The sequence below is a fragment of the Trypanosoma brucei genome, chromosome 9 (genome assembly GCF_000002445.2).
Source record: "Trypanosoma brucei brucei TREU927 chromosome 9, whole genome shotgun sequence".
Lineage (NCBI taxonomy): Eukaryota > Euglenozoa > Kinetoplastea > Trypanosomatida > Trypanosomatidae > Trypanosoma > Trypanosoma brucei.
This window is the reverse complement of record NC_007282.1, coordinates 637,772-651,377: the sequence shown is the minus strand read 5'-3', so window position 1 is coordinate 651,377 and position 13,606 is coordinate 637,772. Positions and strand designations below refer to the sequence as shown.

Genomic DNA, 13,606 nt, shown 5'->3' with positions numbered 1-13,606 from the left:
AAAATTGTGTTCCCTTACCGGGTACATTGGAGGCAGTCGTGGATACGACGAGAGGGAAAGCCCCTGTTCATATACAAATCTATACGCATTGTCTATCGTTTCGAACCTATATGGGAACGAAGAGCTCCTTTGCTGAACCAAACTTTCGCTCCGCAGCCTCAATTTCACTCAGCTCGTTTTCTATCTTCGACCTCCTTTCCTTGATTGATTGTGTATCATAGCGGATGGGAATTTTGTGAAGTTCCATTTCCAACTCGCGTCGCCTAGCGGCAAGCTTTTCAAGTGTTTCCTTCCTTTCTTCCTCGCTTACGAGACGATGCCCCGGGGGATATCTGGCTATTTCCCTCTGTCGTTCTGCTTCACGTTGCGTGGCCTCCTTCTGTGCTGCCAGCTCAGCCTTCCGCTGCAGTAAGTATTTTGGCACGATTCCCCGTTGGGTGTCGGATGCATTGGCTGGGCCTGACAACCGCTGTTGTTGCTGTTGAGTGTGCTCCTGTTTCTTTTGTGGCGGCGCAGCAACGGGGGGCAGCTTCTGCACCTTTTGCCTAGGAGGTTGTGCAGGCCTTGGCTTCCCTTCTTGCTTGCAGCTAGCATTGTGTCTCATAGCTTCACTCTCCATAAAAGTATGACATTGCGCCCTTTCACCATCGCACTCGCGTATATACACTTTTATCTGCACGTCGCTGGCGGGTTTACCGACAACTCGCCCATACCCATGGGACTGCACGTGGCTGTACTGCTCCTTCTGGCGACACAGAGCCTCCTTGGCACGCTGTTCCTCTACTGCTGCTTCTCGGAGGCGTTCGCGGTTCAGCTGCTGCTGCTCCTTTATCTGAAGGAAATTCAGCCTGGCGGCACCGGTCGGCATAGGCTATAGGGGCAAAACCGCACTTAAACTGACTTCACTCCCGTGTGTACGGGACTCTCGCACAAATGAAATGCTTTCAACTTGTAAAGCTACTCTGCGCTTTTCCTATGGTCTCCACAAGTGTGCTTCCTTCCTTAAATGCACGGGAACGGTGTTAACGCAATGCAAATCAGAAAACCAGAGTCTGCACGAAGCAGAACGAACAGAGATCCCACAATTGTTGCCAATGAACGCAAGCAAGAAAGCTACCTTCATCAGTTGGATGCGATGTGGCGAGAACACACACACACACACGTTCCCCTCCCCGGAACGCGGTGAAATTCTGCTCCATTTTCCCTTTACTACACTCTGAGAAAACGCCATACACCAGTGCACAGCCGAAGCTTTTAAGAAAAAAAAAAAGATGCCAGTGGGACTTACCATCCTGATTTGTTATTCCCATACCCCACTGACTTCCCCCCGTGGTGCTGTGAAAAAAGGGGTATGACTCGCTGTACTGTGCCCCTTTTCTCCGGAACTCTTAGTTGTCTTTGATGATATCTCTTAATTTTTGTCTCAGCATTCCAGGGTTAGCTCCAATCACATGTCCAAGCATTTTTCCGCTCCTCGCGATAATGAAGGTAGGGAGCTGTAACACCCTGCACTTGGACACTATTTCAGAATTGTTGTCAGCATCCACTTTGGCAAACTTCACCGTTGGAAATTCGTACGCAATCTTCTCCATAGGTCTCTCGATAGTTTTGCATGGACCGCACCACACGGCAGTAAACCAAGCCACTGTGAGAATGTCTTCGCTCATTATGTTTCTGAACTGTTCCACGCTATAAACATCCACTACCGACATTTTCCCCTTACTTCGAACTGAGTTACTCCGCTTTGCCTGGCTCGGTCACACGAGCACGTCTTACGCGGTGTGGACTCGTACTTTCTACCCACTCGAAGGTGATGCGAGCGATACGTGGGCGGTTCACTTTTCACGCCCCGTGCAATCGATACGACGACAACCCTAGAGGGGAAAAAACTTCAATGAATAGGTTGCTAAGCAGCCCGAAGGTGGAAAAGACAAAAGTACGAAAGGCACAATACAAACAAGATGAGGAAGTAAACACTAGGGTGCGATCAGGATCCGGTGGCAACATAGCATATATCTAGTACACCATGGGGCCCACCTCGAACAACGACCATCATGTGCCGCGTTAATTAATGTTATATGAGTTGATAGTTTCGCCGCGTGGACAAATTCCTTGTTGTCCACCTCAGCCGCTCCCAGCCACCCTGAGGGTATCATTCTGCTTTGATGAAGCGAAATGAACGAAATCTTCCAGTTCATACCCATCCGGCAGAAAGCGTTCGCCCTCGCTAAGCCTCCTTACAAGGATAGGGATCCCATCGTCGCAACGCTTTCTCTTCCCTGCAGACTTCTTGTCCACGACAAAGGACCAACGCTTGTAGAAGTTGACAACGCTTGCATTTAATGGGCTCAAGGTGACCTCGCTGCCACCTTGCCGCCTGAGCCATTCCATAGCAATAAACATCATAAATGAGCCCAGACCTTGGCCACGATACTCTTGGAGGCATGCAATGAGCGGGATCCATCCAGTGGAGTCAATTGATACAATCCCTATTATGCGTTTAGTTTCGCTGTTCACTGCAGAAACACGAAAATCGGCCGAAAAGGCATTTACAACTAGTTCAGTACAGCCGGATAGGTAGCTGCACGCTTCCAAAATACATAAAGACCACCCTTTTCTGTCTTCCGCAGTTGTGCAACGGAGGGTTACGGCACCGCTGGTGATACAATAGGGGACTTGCGGTTGGCTGGGTAACTGAACGTCTTTTCGTTGTGCCTTTGATTTGAATATGACAGGAGAAGCTGACAAACGAAATCCACACTTTTTAAACAGATTCGTCAAACCATCCGTCCGCATAGCCTCTATGTGATTTATCATGTTTGCCCGACAGAAGCTATCTACATGGTGCAACAGAGAACGGCCCACGTGTCTCCCACGGAAGCGATTCAAAACGGATATCCATGCAACTGAGACGGTTTTTGATGCTATGAAGCTCATATTTACAACAACATAGCCCATGATCCCGGTCTCCGCAGATTCCTCACTTCCAACAGCAATAAAAATTACTGACAACGACGAATCGCTCGCTACATCCAAAACTTGTGGTAACAGTGAGGCGCCACTCACAAGCCGCTCACGGACCTCTACCCACTCGCTGTTATATGCGGTGCGGTTCCTGATATGTCTGATCGTAAACTGCTCGCCGTCTGCGGTGCGGTACCGGTGTGGGGGAATAATGCGAGCCGCTCGGTTCATTCCATGCACGCCAATGACTTGTTCCCACGCTATCAGATTTTAACCGATGCTTTTAGATATAGCATGTGGACCCATCGCAAAAAGGAGTAAAGAAGTGAAAACACGAAAAGAAAATCTTCATTCTAGCAGCGAGTAAGTATATAAACAGCGACGGAGGAAGAGCGAGGAAAGCAAAGGTCAAACAACACCCGTTCAGTTCTTTCACCAACGTGTACCGTCCATCGACCCTAGTCTTACAACCGGTCGACGCGAGGCACTCGCTCCCGCAAGCAACACCCGGAGAGAAACTAGAAGAGACACACGACAAAGCTACCTCATGACAGGGTGCGCGTTGGGATTCATTGATATCAGCCCGGTATCAGCGGGTCGTCCACTTCACATGGCCATCCAAGTTTTTTAAATGTCTTCTCCATTTGGGTGGGAAGAGGGGCAGTGACACAAATAAACTCCCCCGCCGTATTTTTGTAGGGTAATTGAATTTTGCGATGATGTAGATGAAGTGGCAAACCCTTGTTTTCAGGATCCCAAAAAAGCGACAGCGACGATGGAAAGGCCGCGTCGCCTCCATACTTAGCATCCCCCAACACCGGACAGCGCAGGGCATGTGCTGCCATAATTCGTTCCTGGTGGCGACGGGTTGTTAGCGGATAAAAGGAAATAAAGCTACCAAACTCTAGGGCGCTTGCATTGACAACAAACTCAGCGATAGCCACTTTGGACGTCTTGGTCGGCGAAGGCCTTGCAACGATAATATCGCCTTTATTCCCCCTGGTTATGTCAAAGTGCATACGCACCCTACCATAATTAACCGTTGGTTTACCAACGCAGAAACTCCAGTACACACTATTGGGTACCACCCGCTTCACAAACATTCGACCCAGCATACGATGTGCATTTCTTGTCCTAGCTAGCACAACGCACCCACTAGTTTCCCTGTCTAGGTTATGACAAACAACTGGCTTCGCAACGTTCGTGAATTTCCAGGCTGGCAACATCGCAGCTATACTCATCTCCTGAGGGTCGTCTGTCGGCATCATAGGTAAACCATGGGGCTTGTTTATTACTATAACATGCTCGTTTTTAAATAGCACCATATTATGAGCCATTTCTCGTGCAGTAGCTGACAACTTAAACTTCGGCCCGTCAGTCTCCTCTAGGACACCACTGGGGGGAGCAAGTTGCTTCTCCCAGAAGGCTCGTGTTGGTACGACAAGCAGTTCATCGAACTCCAATCTGTCTGTGAGACGAGTAAATTTCTTTTTCCCGTTCTTCCTATACCTATATATGTGTCCCTGCTGCACCAATCTTTTGATAGTTTCGTAGTCCCACTGGGGATAATGGCATGTAAGAAAGCTGTCAACACGTTCCCCAAACCATTCCTGAGTCACGACGTGATACTGAAGGTCATCAGATTTTTCCGAAAGAGTCTGTCTAGCCCTCAGAGAGAGCGGCCGATATCGAGCATGCGACTTTTCGACCTCCTGAACCGGTGCGTGGGGGGCAACGTCGGGCAAGTGTTGAATGGCAGCGGGACGCCAACATGAGAGTAGGCGAACGGCATGCAACATGTAGTCTTCTATAATACAAACACAATGGTGGAAGGTCGTGTTTTTTTTTAAAAAAAGAAAAGGAATCCTGGTTACAGAAATAGAAACCGACAGCAGGCCGGTCACCCCTCCACTCCTCCGGAAAAAAGTTTTTTCTTTGAAAGCGAAGCGCACTTTTTCACCTGTTAGCTGAGCTTTCGCTCGTCCGCCGCCTCCGGCCCCAAATTTAGTCCAATATCTGACATCATTTCCGCATACTTCGGTGCATAGTCCGGCTTCCATCCCCTAATCGAATCGGGTGCACGGACCTTCATGGTCTCCATTTTTTGACCAAGGCGGCTCTCATGTAATCTGAGAAGTTCACCTCGGAGATACATCATACGATACTTTTGATAGATTTGTTCGCGGTTCACCTCGTGGGCACAATCATTGAGGGCGTCCCTATGGGGACGGCAGTCCGTTAAGTCATATGGCTTGACGCTATTGACACATGTTTCATACTTTTTGATGAACTCCCAGCACCTTCGCGCGGTATCCTCTTTCATACGCTGCAGTATGCCATCGTGAATACGATGTTGCAAATGTCGTTGAATATGAGGGGGTGTTCGAGCGAGCATCTCCTCCAGCTCTTCGTTAAGCTCTTTGTCAGTGTCGTCATAGCCTATTTTGTCAGACTTGTCGTAGTACGACATAATCTGCACTCGCAGAAGGTAATGCCAGATGGAAAAAATGAAAGATCATTGGGGGGAGAAAATGAATAGCAAAACAACTAGCCGAGTAGTGTTGAACGTTATTTGAAAAATTGAGGAACAAGTAACATCTGCGGTCCTGTGGTTAATCCCTCCTTTTGAACTGCTCTTCTCAGAATCGTGGAGGATAGTGTGTCCTTTATTAATGCAAGTCGTGTCCTTCATTACTCATATTTAAAAAGGGGAGACACGGCATACCGCAACCCCCAGTTTCTTGTATTTGGCATGCAGTCCGGAAACCATTGGGTGTTCAACTGAAGGCTCAACGAATGTTGTGTTCTGGCAGAAAACAGGGAAACCATCAGGTATCTAGCAAATAGGTCGACAAGTTTCATGGGTCCTATGGGAAGCCCCGCGCAACAAATCATATTCAACAACCAGTCTTCCGCGCATCAGCCTCCGCTTGCTTTCTGCGCATCCGCTCGGCATCAGCTTCTTTTCGTTGGGCGAAAGTTAATCCGTCGTCCCGTTGCCCCTTTGTCTTCTCCTTCTTTTTCAAGTTCTTTTCGCGAGCAAGTTCCCGTTGGTTGCCGCGCGACATTTGTAAATTTGGTTCAGCAAAAATATGGGTACCGCCTTCAGCCTACTGGAAGAAAAAACTGCACACATAGCAGCAACAGCGATGTAACAAGAAGAGTTGCATAAAGCCTTTTAACTCCACATCACAACCACCAAAATATCAAGAATAATAGTAACTTTCTACTGAATGCTTATGATGAAACTAAAAGGAAAATAGCCGTGATGAGCCAACCGCGGCCACTCAGTAAGGATTGCCGTTAAACGGAGCATATAACAACCTGCCAATGTATCGTTCAACTGGAATATTGATGAATTTCATTAGTATCCTTGGAACGACACTTTAACGAGCGGCCATTTCAGCCTTCGTCTTCAACGTGGAAATAACTCAAGTGGCAGCACGTCACATGCACCTCAGCACTCCCAAAGGAATACAAAATAAAAGGGAGCGTGAGAACTAATTCCTTCCCGATTTCCGGGTGTGAATTATTGCACTCCCCCATCGCAAGTGTGATCCCTTGAATGCATCCCCTTGTGTTTTCACGCCAGATTCTGTGCGGCAACGGGATCTCGAACAGACATTCAGTTCTGAAATGCGGGCATGCATATGTAGCCAATCGAACCGATAACAATCTGCTTTCGCAGACACGCGCATATAAGCAACAATGTAGATTTTGACATAGTTAGCATCAATCAGCAGTTGAATTCAACTGTTATCTGTGTGGCCAAACAATATTAACAACAAAGAATAAGGCACCCCCCCCCCCAGGAACTGATGCACTGACAAGATGTTCTTCCAGTTCAAAGGGGGAAATCAATTTTACCATCATTCTTCATGCCGCCAACATCTCGGTTAGAGCCTCTAACTCTTTTTCCTTCTGGTTGTGCATTCTGTCGACACTGTCGGGCCAACACAGAAAGTGCATTAACAAAGTAACATCACTGAAGAGAGAAATCTGTTCCAGTTTCATTACAACAGGCAAAAAAGACACTCAACTTCAACGCCACTTTTTGGTTCCCAAGTATACGCGTATATGACGTTGTGGTTTGAACCACATCTAACAAAGACGGCACACCCATTCGTACAACATATCTCCGTCTTCACTATTTTTCTTAGTATTCATGCACCTTTCATGGAAGCTAGGGCAAAGGAAGAGTGTCCACCAACAACAAACCTGAGTATTTCGCATGATCAGCAAAACAAGTGTGACGTATCAGCAGCTACAATCTCGTGCGAGGTAAAGAAGTTCGAAGAGTTTATTAAAATCACTGCTTGTGAGGCTGCGGACCTACGTACCTTTCCTTACATGGCAAAGGTTAAAGTCGGAGCACTCAACCAGACTCGTTACTAGTTTTGCGACACTCCAGTAAAATTGAAACCCCGCACTCCAAAGTTCCCCAGAAAAAGACGCCTCGATGTTTATTTTCAATACTTAGTGTAACTGGCTGGTAGCACAGCAGCATGCCCCCCGCGAAGCAAATCGATAAGCTCAGGCTGTTCAGGAGGAGGGGTCAGGAGTTATGGAATCGTGGCAGGTACACCAGTCGGGGCGACCGCAAATCATAACTAAAAAGACCTAGACGTCATGGTGCTACTCTATCTTTCCCTTCGATGGCGCAACAGTAGACGCAGTCACCAACAGTTTATATAGAAAACAACAGTAGGCAACATCATTGGTACGACCAGTGCAAGCAAGTTCCCATCACCAACAAATACAACGAAAGGACAGTGCGAAGTTGTGTTATTACGGACATTCTCACATGGAGTTTAGCCTTAAAGTAATAGTGCCGGTCACAACAAGACAGATCAACATAACAAAATGGTCCATTTTTCTTTTTCTTTTATCTTTACAAATTGTTCCACACTGACAAAAAACTAGTCAGCGATGGAACCAACTTTTTCCGAGACACGGAAGGGTCGCTCAGCTCGTAAATTGAAAAGGCCCACTCATTAACTGTTACATCCTCCAGAAGAGTAAAGTCGAGCCCGCTGGGTGATTTCTTACAATAGGCTTGCAGAGCCGCGAGTCCCTCATCCTTCGCAACAACACCTAACTGACGACAGTAACTCCCTGGAGTTCTTTCACCAGCGAAGGTCAAGAGAAGCATGTCGATTGACCTCTGTTTGATGAATTCAATGCAATTTGATGACACACTACTCACACCATGGACGGATAGTAATTCGTCAGAACGACACGAAATACTGCTTATTCCAACTCGCAATATCTTGTTTTCAGCACTAATAAAGGGAAATTCAAAGTTTTTATAGTCCCGCCGTAGGTGCTGAGGAACAGTGAGGCAGTGGATATCATTTTTCCACGCCATTAGTTCTTTAAACATGCCCGTCAGGTAGTCGCCGCAATCGTCCCGCCCAACCAGCAGCCTGGAGGCCAAAATGTCTCGTTCAGTTACCCTCTTTTGCGACGGTTCAAAGTTTACAGTATCTACTACAATTGGGGCTAAGAGGAGCTCAGGGCACGGAACCTCCAACCCCGCCTCGTTGAAAAGTTCTGCAACAAGGGTGCAAGCCGAACCCGTCTTGCAAATCCTTCGGAGGCATTTGGTCTGATCCACGTATAGTTGCTCATCTTCGTGATGGTCGACCACACCCACGATCCTTTCTCCCAAATAAACCTGCTCAGGACTTAGCTTGTTGTGATCATACAAAACGATGGGAAGCTTCATTTGATGTAGGTCCAGGAAATCCACACCATTCCCACTTTGCTTGACTGAGTAAATACTGTCTGTAGAAACGTTGTGTCGTGACAGTAACTTAACCACATCTTGTCGCAGTGGTAAGTCATCCTTTTCGAAGTTTAGTACAGGAACGTAACTACCAACACCAAATACGTCACGCTTTTCCAGGTACATCGCCAGAAATATAGAGCCAATCACGGTGTCCATGTCACCTCCTTCGTTACCCATCACAAGAACGGAATCCTGGCGAGCTGCTAACGCTCGTACACCGCGCTTAAGGAACTCATTCACCACTGCCGTCATATCTTAAGGCCGGAAAGTGCCCAAAGCGTAGGACAAAATATAATTGAAGAAAAACTCACAACAATAATCAGAGGCAGTTGTACAAAAAAACGAGGAAAAAAATGACAAACCATTCTAAACGTTAAAGTTGAGTCCAGGAAATCATACCTTGCCAGTAGTGAACACAACACTTAGTCATTTCACATGGAAGGGACCGATTTAAAAAAATTACACCTGACCGCCCGCAAGTTTCTACAATCTCCAGGTAACACTTTACCAAACCCATCAATAGCATCAAAAAAAAAAATGCCGACGTCAGCATCCATTAACGTAAGAAGCGCACACATCTGTAAAGCTGATGGTGAAATGCATCAACGAGCGAGGGCACAGCAACAAGAGTCACATAAACCACGGTGCTGACCCGCATCCCCACTTCCCCACACATAGGCATGACAACAAGAAAAAAAGACTGTACCCTACCGAATAAGGCCCACAGAACTATGTCCCAGCGTTCTTATTCACTAACAACTGCCAGCACCGGCATAAAATGCACCGACCTCGGCAATACATCACCACCGCACTGCCCCCCCCCCCCCAACACACACGCACCCCCTCCTGCCATTACCTGCGATTGCGTTCCTACTGCTGACTCTCCTCCTCAATCCTTGTGCGCCATACACACCCCTGGTTGGACTGCTATAAAACGCGTTTTCAGACACCGCAGACATCGGGCACCATCGTATTAGCCGTATCTTTCAGCCATCGAGCCCACCACTCCCCCCCCCCCCCCCCGCGCTCTCCCACACAACCACACGTGCACGCATTGGGTGTCGCTCGTTTCGGATAGCAGCGCCCCTCTGTGTTTGATGGCGCGCACTCTCGGGTGTTTGGGCGTCCTGGACAGTCACGCGCATACAAAGGATATGCACAATCCCCGACATTCCCATCGCGTTCTGAGGCGTTTTTCCAACTCGTTCCTTGTCCAACCCTTTCTACAGATTTTTTTCCCCGTCGCATGAGCAACCCACGTTAATCGCTGGAACGATACCGCATCACTGCCCGGGCGTATCACTGGGCGCCAAACGTTTATCCACCACGCGAGGTATGAGCTGTTCCGACTAAACTTCACATTATGTGTGTGTGTGTGTAGGGGGCGGCGACTCCTCATTATTTGCTCTATTCTGCACCAACCGCGTCTCTCATTCGGTTGATGCAGTTGCTCAGCCATCCTAGATATCATCCGAACCGTTTCGTTGCGCCAGAAGAAAAACCAAGCGGGAAATTTCTCTTGTCTCCGCGCCGCTTCCATATCTTTCCTAGCAGAAGGGGTATGAGAGAAAGCGTTGATACCGTGCGTGACGGCCCTCAAACTGCTGCGTTAAAATTGAAGTATTCACCGCTGATGCCTTTTGAATCGACAACTATATCACGGTATTAGTGCCGCACGGAGGGTGTTCCGGTTGTAGACCCGCCCCCGTAGCCGGGTAATTAGTTTCAATAAAAATTAGAGCAATAGAAAACATAATGCACTTATAGGGGCATATTCCTAACGAGCTGCACCGATCCCTTCTCCATATAGGGCGAAGGACGTAACCTTTTATACGTGTTGGTTCCGCCTTTAAAGAAAAGAGGGACGGTTCGAATTTGTTGAACGTCTCTAACCCGGACCCCACCCTTTGCCTTGTATGCCGTTTCTCTTAGAGGCCTTTCAAGCACAATCTTCATTGCAGCCCTCCCCCCTCGGAAGTCACGTGGCAGCTTACCGATCCTTCTGCGTAACTCAGCCGTCTTTCTGCCTTATCAAATATGAAAGTTTCTCCACCGCTCGGCATATCCAATTCAGCAGAACCTTCTGTTCAGGTTTGGTGGTGGATGGCAACGGACACCTCTATTTTTCTCTTCGCACGGCGCATCTTCCCTCAGCCCACTCGAGGGATAGGGCCGTGCTTGCAACCCCGAAAACGATCCACACCAAGCTTTCCTTTTGCGGTAAGTCTTCCCCACTTTGTTACACTAACACTTGGCAGCATCCAACTCATTATGCATAGGGTAGTCCAGAAGGTCCGGCTTTTCTTATGACTTCACTGAATGTTTAATCGACGGCTTCCCATTTCAGGTAACATTCCACTCCCCTCTTGCAAACTACACCCCTAACGATGATCAGCTGAGCCAACTCAACCGCATCTTCCCCGCTCTCTCCACCCGTCACGCCTGTGATCATGTTGGTTACTTGCCGTCGTGACCCCACCGCATTCTTCCAAAAAAATGAGGGAAAATGTGGCGGTGCTCGATTCCCTGCATGATCGTTTCCCTGCCGCTCCGAGTCGGGGTGCACGCAGTGCTCGGGCTATTGAATCCCACACTGTCGAGAAAGGAGTTCTCAATCTGAGGAGCCTTGTCGGTAGTAGCCTTCTCTTTTTCGTTTTGAATAGTGCAGGACCATATTCTTTTTCCTGATGTGAACAGAACGCTACAAACCTCGGATTGTCAATAGGTGACGAGAGGAATATAGTTTTGCTTTGACGTGGTTGTCGGAGCTTGTCAGGGTCGCAGTAGCTCGAAAGGATTTTCTGGACTATATATGCCTCTTTTTTTTTTTTTGAGTCTACCAATGTGTTTACGTGTCCTATTCGTAGGTGCGGCGCTCATTCCGTGGCGCATATTCATTAGCAGCCTTGCTCCTTATCGCTTGGGTGTTAGGGAGGAAACTATTTTGGTGATTTAGTTCCGCAGTAGGGGACGTAGGTTGGGAAAGAAAGCAGTTGCGGCTAGTAACAGCAGAGTTTTGGGATTGTGCTTTTTGTTTAACCTTTGTTAAACTATACTTGTTGGAGTCGGGGAGATTCGTCCAATTGAGCTGCTGCCACTTGATCTGTTGGAAAGAAGGCGGTGTAGAGAGTAGGTGAGCTTGATGCACCATGTTTGCGAATTTGTTGCGCACCCCTCATTTAGCTCGCTGTTTGAGGTGATTTGGAACAAACAATAAAGAGGATGGCGTGGCTAAACCCCCGCTTGGACTTTCACCGTTTCACCTGTCGCCATATGTTCTCACAGTTTTCTCTTTCTATCACCTTTGAAATGGTCAGTGTCGGGCGGGGAAGGAGATGGGACAGGATTTAACCCTTCAGATATATTCGGAGTTATGGAGTAATTGCCCATCTTCTCCCTCGGTGCGATGTGATTCTCACACCAAGTTTGTCGTCAAGAAGGGTTGGGAATTAGGAACTACTGGGGGTTCTCAAGAGTCTTAGCACGAATTTATGCTGTTCGTTTTCAACAGGAACTAACCCTTTTCCATTATCTTATTCCAGTAGTGTTTTTACCCTTCGGTATACCCGCAGTACGTGTTTGTAGCGTTTTGATGGCATCGTGGCGCAGGCCATCACTAACTGGTGCGTGGAATGGTGTTGCCTCGTTGTTCTGTTTCCAAATCCGGCGGTCGCTGCCTGGAAGCACTGTACTAAACTCGGCCGCTGACGTTTCAGGCCGTTTTTATTGGATATACTCATTTTGTAACGTTTCTCTTGACACCGTTGGAGTCGAGCACCGCCATATAAAGACGTTCGCCTCTGTGCTGCATGGCGTTTCCGCTCAATATTACTTGCGGAAGCATCCGTCTCATTCTCCATTTTGGCCAACCCCATTGTCACGGAACAAGGGTCCCCGATATTGTTCTACCCACCGGGCTGCGGCGGGCGGTCCATCATGAATGACTGTTGCAGCTGTGCGTCGGTATGGCTGTGGGTATTTCTCTAGTCCTTAGTATTTCCAAGTTTCTCCTGTGTGATGAGTTTCGGCTTCCCCAAGTTATCGTGTTTCCACGGATATGATTCTCTTAAGGATATTTGCAGTGAAATTGGTGGCTCTTCGGAGTTGCGGCACACACCAAAACAGTAAATAACGTTGTGTGGCGTTCATTGTCCTTAGTGGCCCGTGGCACTCGGTTTGCAACAGGGTAGTTCCATTAGCAAGTTGTGTCGCGTACAACGCCAGCTTTTTTTTTTTTTGATGAATATTGCGGTGGGGGTTCCCCACCACGTTTTTTGTCGTTGCAGATACCAAACGCGCGCCAATAAAGTGCAGAATCTCTGTCGTCAACTGAGGGGACGGGCTTAGCGCACACCAAGGGGTAGGTGTCGTCCGGTCGTCCCGCGATAACCTTTTTGGGGCGCAGGGAAGCGGCCGGATGTGAATGTGGGACGGGGAAACTGCGCTGTGTGCTGTGACGTGCGGATAAGTTTTTTGCGGCGAAACGCCGCAACGTAAGTACTATCGCCGTGTGTTCAAGAAAGAGGATGGGCATTCCTTTTCTCTTTGAGTCACAGCCGGCAGCCGGTGCTCTTGTGAGGGGTGGATGGGGTCGTTTTTCTTCCACCGGTTGAAATTTGCCCTTTCGGTGTAGAGAAGATGGCTTTTTTCGCAGTTTGCACATTTTTTGACCTTGTTCGTTCTGTATAAGAGAGATGGGCAGCATTGTGCTTAGTGCTGGGCGGGGCAGGCCTGGGACTCACCTCCATATGGCCGGTGCGAGGTGACTTCGTCCGGACTGTGTTTTTTGTTGGGTGTTTGGCACAACTGCGTGGTAGGGGGTTCTGGTGTCCATTCTTGAACCGTAACGCT

The 13,606-nt window shown here is 48.2% G+C and overlaps 17 protein-coding genes across 17 annotated transcripts; 2 read left to right on the top strand and 15 right to left on the bottom strand.

Annotated features, from left to right (window-relative positions):
* Positions 1-106: 106 nt before the first annotated feature.
* Positions 107-868, bottom strand: Tb09.160.2040 (hypothetical protein, conserved; the record flags this gene model as incomplete). The annotated part of the gene is made up of 1 exon (XM_798550.1): positions 107-868. The coding sequence occupies one exon, from the start codon at positions 866-868 to the stop codon at positions 107-109; it is 762 nt and encodes a 253-aa protein (XP_803643.1).
* Positions 869-1,037: 169 nt separating this feature from the next.
* Tb09.160.2030 (hypothetical protein, unlikely) lies at positions 1,038-1,199 on the bottom strand (the record flags this gene model as incomplete). The annotated part of the gene is made up of 1 exon (XM_798549.1): positions 1,038-1,199. One exon carries the CDS (start codon positions 1,197-1,199, stop codon positions 1,038-1,040), a length of 162 nt encoding a protein of 53 aa, XP_803642.1.
* A 189-nt stretch (positions 1,200-1,388) lies between these two features.
* Tb09.160.2020 (thioredoxin) lies at positions 1,389-1,712 on the bottom strand (the record flags this gene model as incomplete). The annotated part of the gene is made up of 1 exon (XM_798548.1): positions 1,389-1,712. The coding sequence occupies one exon, from the start codon at positions 1,710-1,712 to the stop codon at positions 1,389-1,391; it is 324 nt and encodes a 107-aa protein (XP_803641.1).
* A 412-nt stretch (positions 1,713-2,124) lies between these two features.
* On the bottom strand, positions 2,125-3,195 carry Tb09.160.2010 (N-acetyltransferase, putative; the record flags this gene model as incomplete). The annotated part of the gene is made up of 1 exon (XM_798547.1): positions 2,125-3,195. The coding sequence occupies one exon, from the start codon at positions 3,193-3,195 to the stop codon at positions 2,125-2,127; it is 1,071 nt and encodes a 356-aa protein (XP_803640.1).
* A 347-nt stretch (positions 3,196-3,542) lies between these two features.
* Positions 3,543-4,763, bottom strand: Tb09.160.2000 (pseudouridylate synthase, putative; the record flags this gene model as incomplete). Its single annotated transcript, XM_798546.1, has 1 exon — positions 3,543-4,763. One exon carries the CDS (start codon positions 4,761-4,763, stop codon positions 3,543-3,545), a length of 1,221 nt encoding a protein of 406 aa, XP_803639.1.
* A 164-nt stretch (positions 4,764-4,927) lies between these two features.
* Tb09.160.1990 (hypothetical protein, conserved) lies at positions 4,928-5,434 on the bottom strand (the record flags this gene model as incomplete). Its single annotated transcript, XM_798544.1, has 1 exon — positions 4,928-5,434. The coding sequence occupies one exon, from the start codon at positions 5,432-5,434 to the stop codon at positions 4,928-4,930; it is 507 nt and encodes a 168-aa protein (XP_803637.1).
* A 427-nt stretch (positions 5,435-5,861) lies between these two features.
* Positions 5,862-6,032, bottom strand: Tb09.160.1980 (hypothetical protein, conserved; the record flags this gene model as incomplete). Its single annotated transcript, XM_798543.1, has 1 exon — positions 5,862-6,032. The coding sequence occupies one exon, from the start codon at positions 6,030-6,032 to the stop codon at positions 5,862-5,864; it is 171 nt and encodes a 56-aa protein (XP_803636.1).
* Positions 6,033-6,840: 808 nt separating this feature from the next.
* Tb09.160.1970 (hypothetical protein, unlikely) lies at positions 6,841-6,978 on the bottom strand (the record flags this gene model as incomplete). Its single annotated transcript, XM_024642638.1, has 1 exon — positions 6,841-6,978. One exon carries the CDS (start codon positions 6,976-6,978, stop codon positions 6,841-6,843), a length of 138 nt encoding a protein of 45 aa, XP_024498425.1.
* Positions 6,979-7,041: 63 nt separating this feature from the next.
* On the top strand, positions 7,042-7,359 carry Tb09.160.1960 (hypothetical protein, unlikely; the record flags this gene model as incomplete). The annotated part of the gene is made up of 1 exon (XM_798541.1): positions 7,042-7,359. One exon carries the CDS (start codon positions 7,042-7,044, stop codon positions 7,357-7,359), a length of 318 nt encoding a protein of 105 aa, XP_803634.1.
* Positions 7,360-7,855: 496 nt separating this feature from the next.
* Positions 7,856-9,007, bottom strand: Tb09.160.1950 (acidocalcisomal exopolyphosphatase, putative; the record flags this gene model as incomplete). Its single annotated transcript, XM_798540.1, has 1 exon — positions 7,856-9,007. One exon carries the CDS (start codon positions 9,005-9,007, stop codon positions 7,856-7,858), a length of 1,152 nt encoding a protein of 383 aa, XP_803633.1.
* A 428-nt stretch (positions 9,008-9,435) lies between these two features.
* On the top strand, positions 9,436-9,732 carry Tb09.160.1930 (hypothetical protein, unlikely; the record flags this gene model as incomplete). The annotated part of the gene is made up of 1 exon (XM_798539.1): positions 9,436-9,732. The coding sequence occupies one exon, from the start codon at positions 9,436-9,438 to the stop codon at positions 9,730-9,732; it is 297 nt and encodes a 98-aa protein (XP_803632.1).
* A 158-nt stretch (positions 9,733-9,890) lies between these two features.
* Tb09.160.1920 (hypothetical protein, unlikely) lies at positions 9,891-10,295 on the bottom strand (the record flags this gene model as incomplete). Its single annotated transcript, XM_798538.1, has 1 exon — positions 9,891-10,295. One exon carries the CDS (start codon positions 10,293-10,295, stop codon positions 9,891-9,893), a length of 405 nt encoding a protein of 134 aa, XP_803631.1.
* A 1,510-nt stretch (positions 10,296-11,805) lies between these two features.
* On the bottom strand, positions 11,806-11,934 carry Tb09.160.1900 (hypothetical protein, unlikely; the record flags this gene model as incomplete). Its single annotated transcript, XM_024642637.1, has 1 exon — positions 11,806-11,934. The coding sequence occupies one exon, from the start codon at positions 11,932-11,934 to the stop codon at positions 11,806-11,808; it is 129 nt and encodes a 42-aa protein (XP_024498424.1).
* Positions 11,935-12,034: 100 nt separating this feature from the next.
* On the bottom strand, positions 12,035-12,145 carry Tb09.160.1890 (hypothetical protein, unlikely; the record flags this gene model as incomplete). The annotated part of the gene is made up of 1 exon (XM_024642636.1): positions 12,035-12,145. One exon carries the CDS (start codon positions 12,143-12,145, stop codon positions 12,035-12,037), a length of 111 nt encoding a protein of 36 aa, XP_024498423.1.
* A 143-nt stretch (positions 12,146-12,288) lies between these two features.
* Positions 12,289-12,630, bottom strand: Tb09.160.1880 (hypothetical protein, unlikely; the record flags this gene model as incomplete). The annotated part of the gene is made up of 1 exon (XM_798535.1): positions 12,289-12,630. The coding sequence occupies one exon, from the start codon at positions 12,628-12,630 to the stop codon at positions 12,289-12,291; it is 342 nt and encodes a 113-aa protein (XP_803628.1).
* A 163-nt stretch (positions 12,631-12,793) lies between these two features.
* Positions 12,794-12,904, bottom strand: Tb09.160.1870 (hypothetical protein, unlikely; the record flags this gene model as incomplete). The annotated part of the gene is made up of 1 exon (XM_024642635.1): positions 12,794-12,904. The coding sequence occupies one exon, from the start codon at positions 12,902-12,904 to the stop codon at positions 12,794-12,796; it is 111 nt and encodes a 36-aa protein (XP_024498422.1).
* A 46-nt stretch (positions 12,905-12,950) lies between these two features.
* Tb09.160.1860 (hypothetical protein, unlikely) lies at positions 12,951-13,460 on the bottom strand (the record flags this gene model as incomplete). The annotated part of the gene is made up of 1 exon (XM_798532.1): positions 12,951-13,460. The coding sequence occupies one exon, from the start codon at positions 13,458-13,460 to the stop codon at positions 12,951-12,953; it is 510 nt and encodes a 169-aa protein (XP_803625.1).
* Between the last annotated feature and the right edge of the window lie 146 nt (positions 13,461-13,606).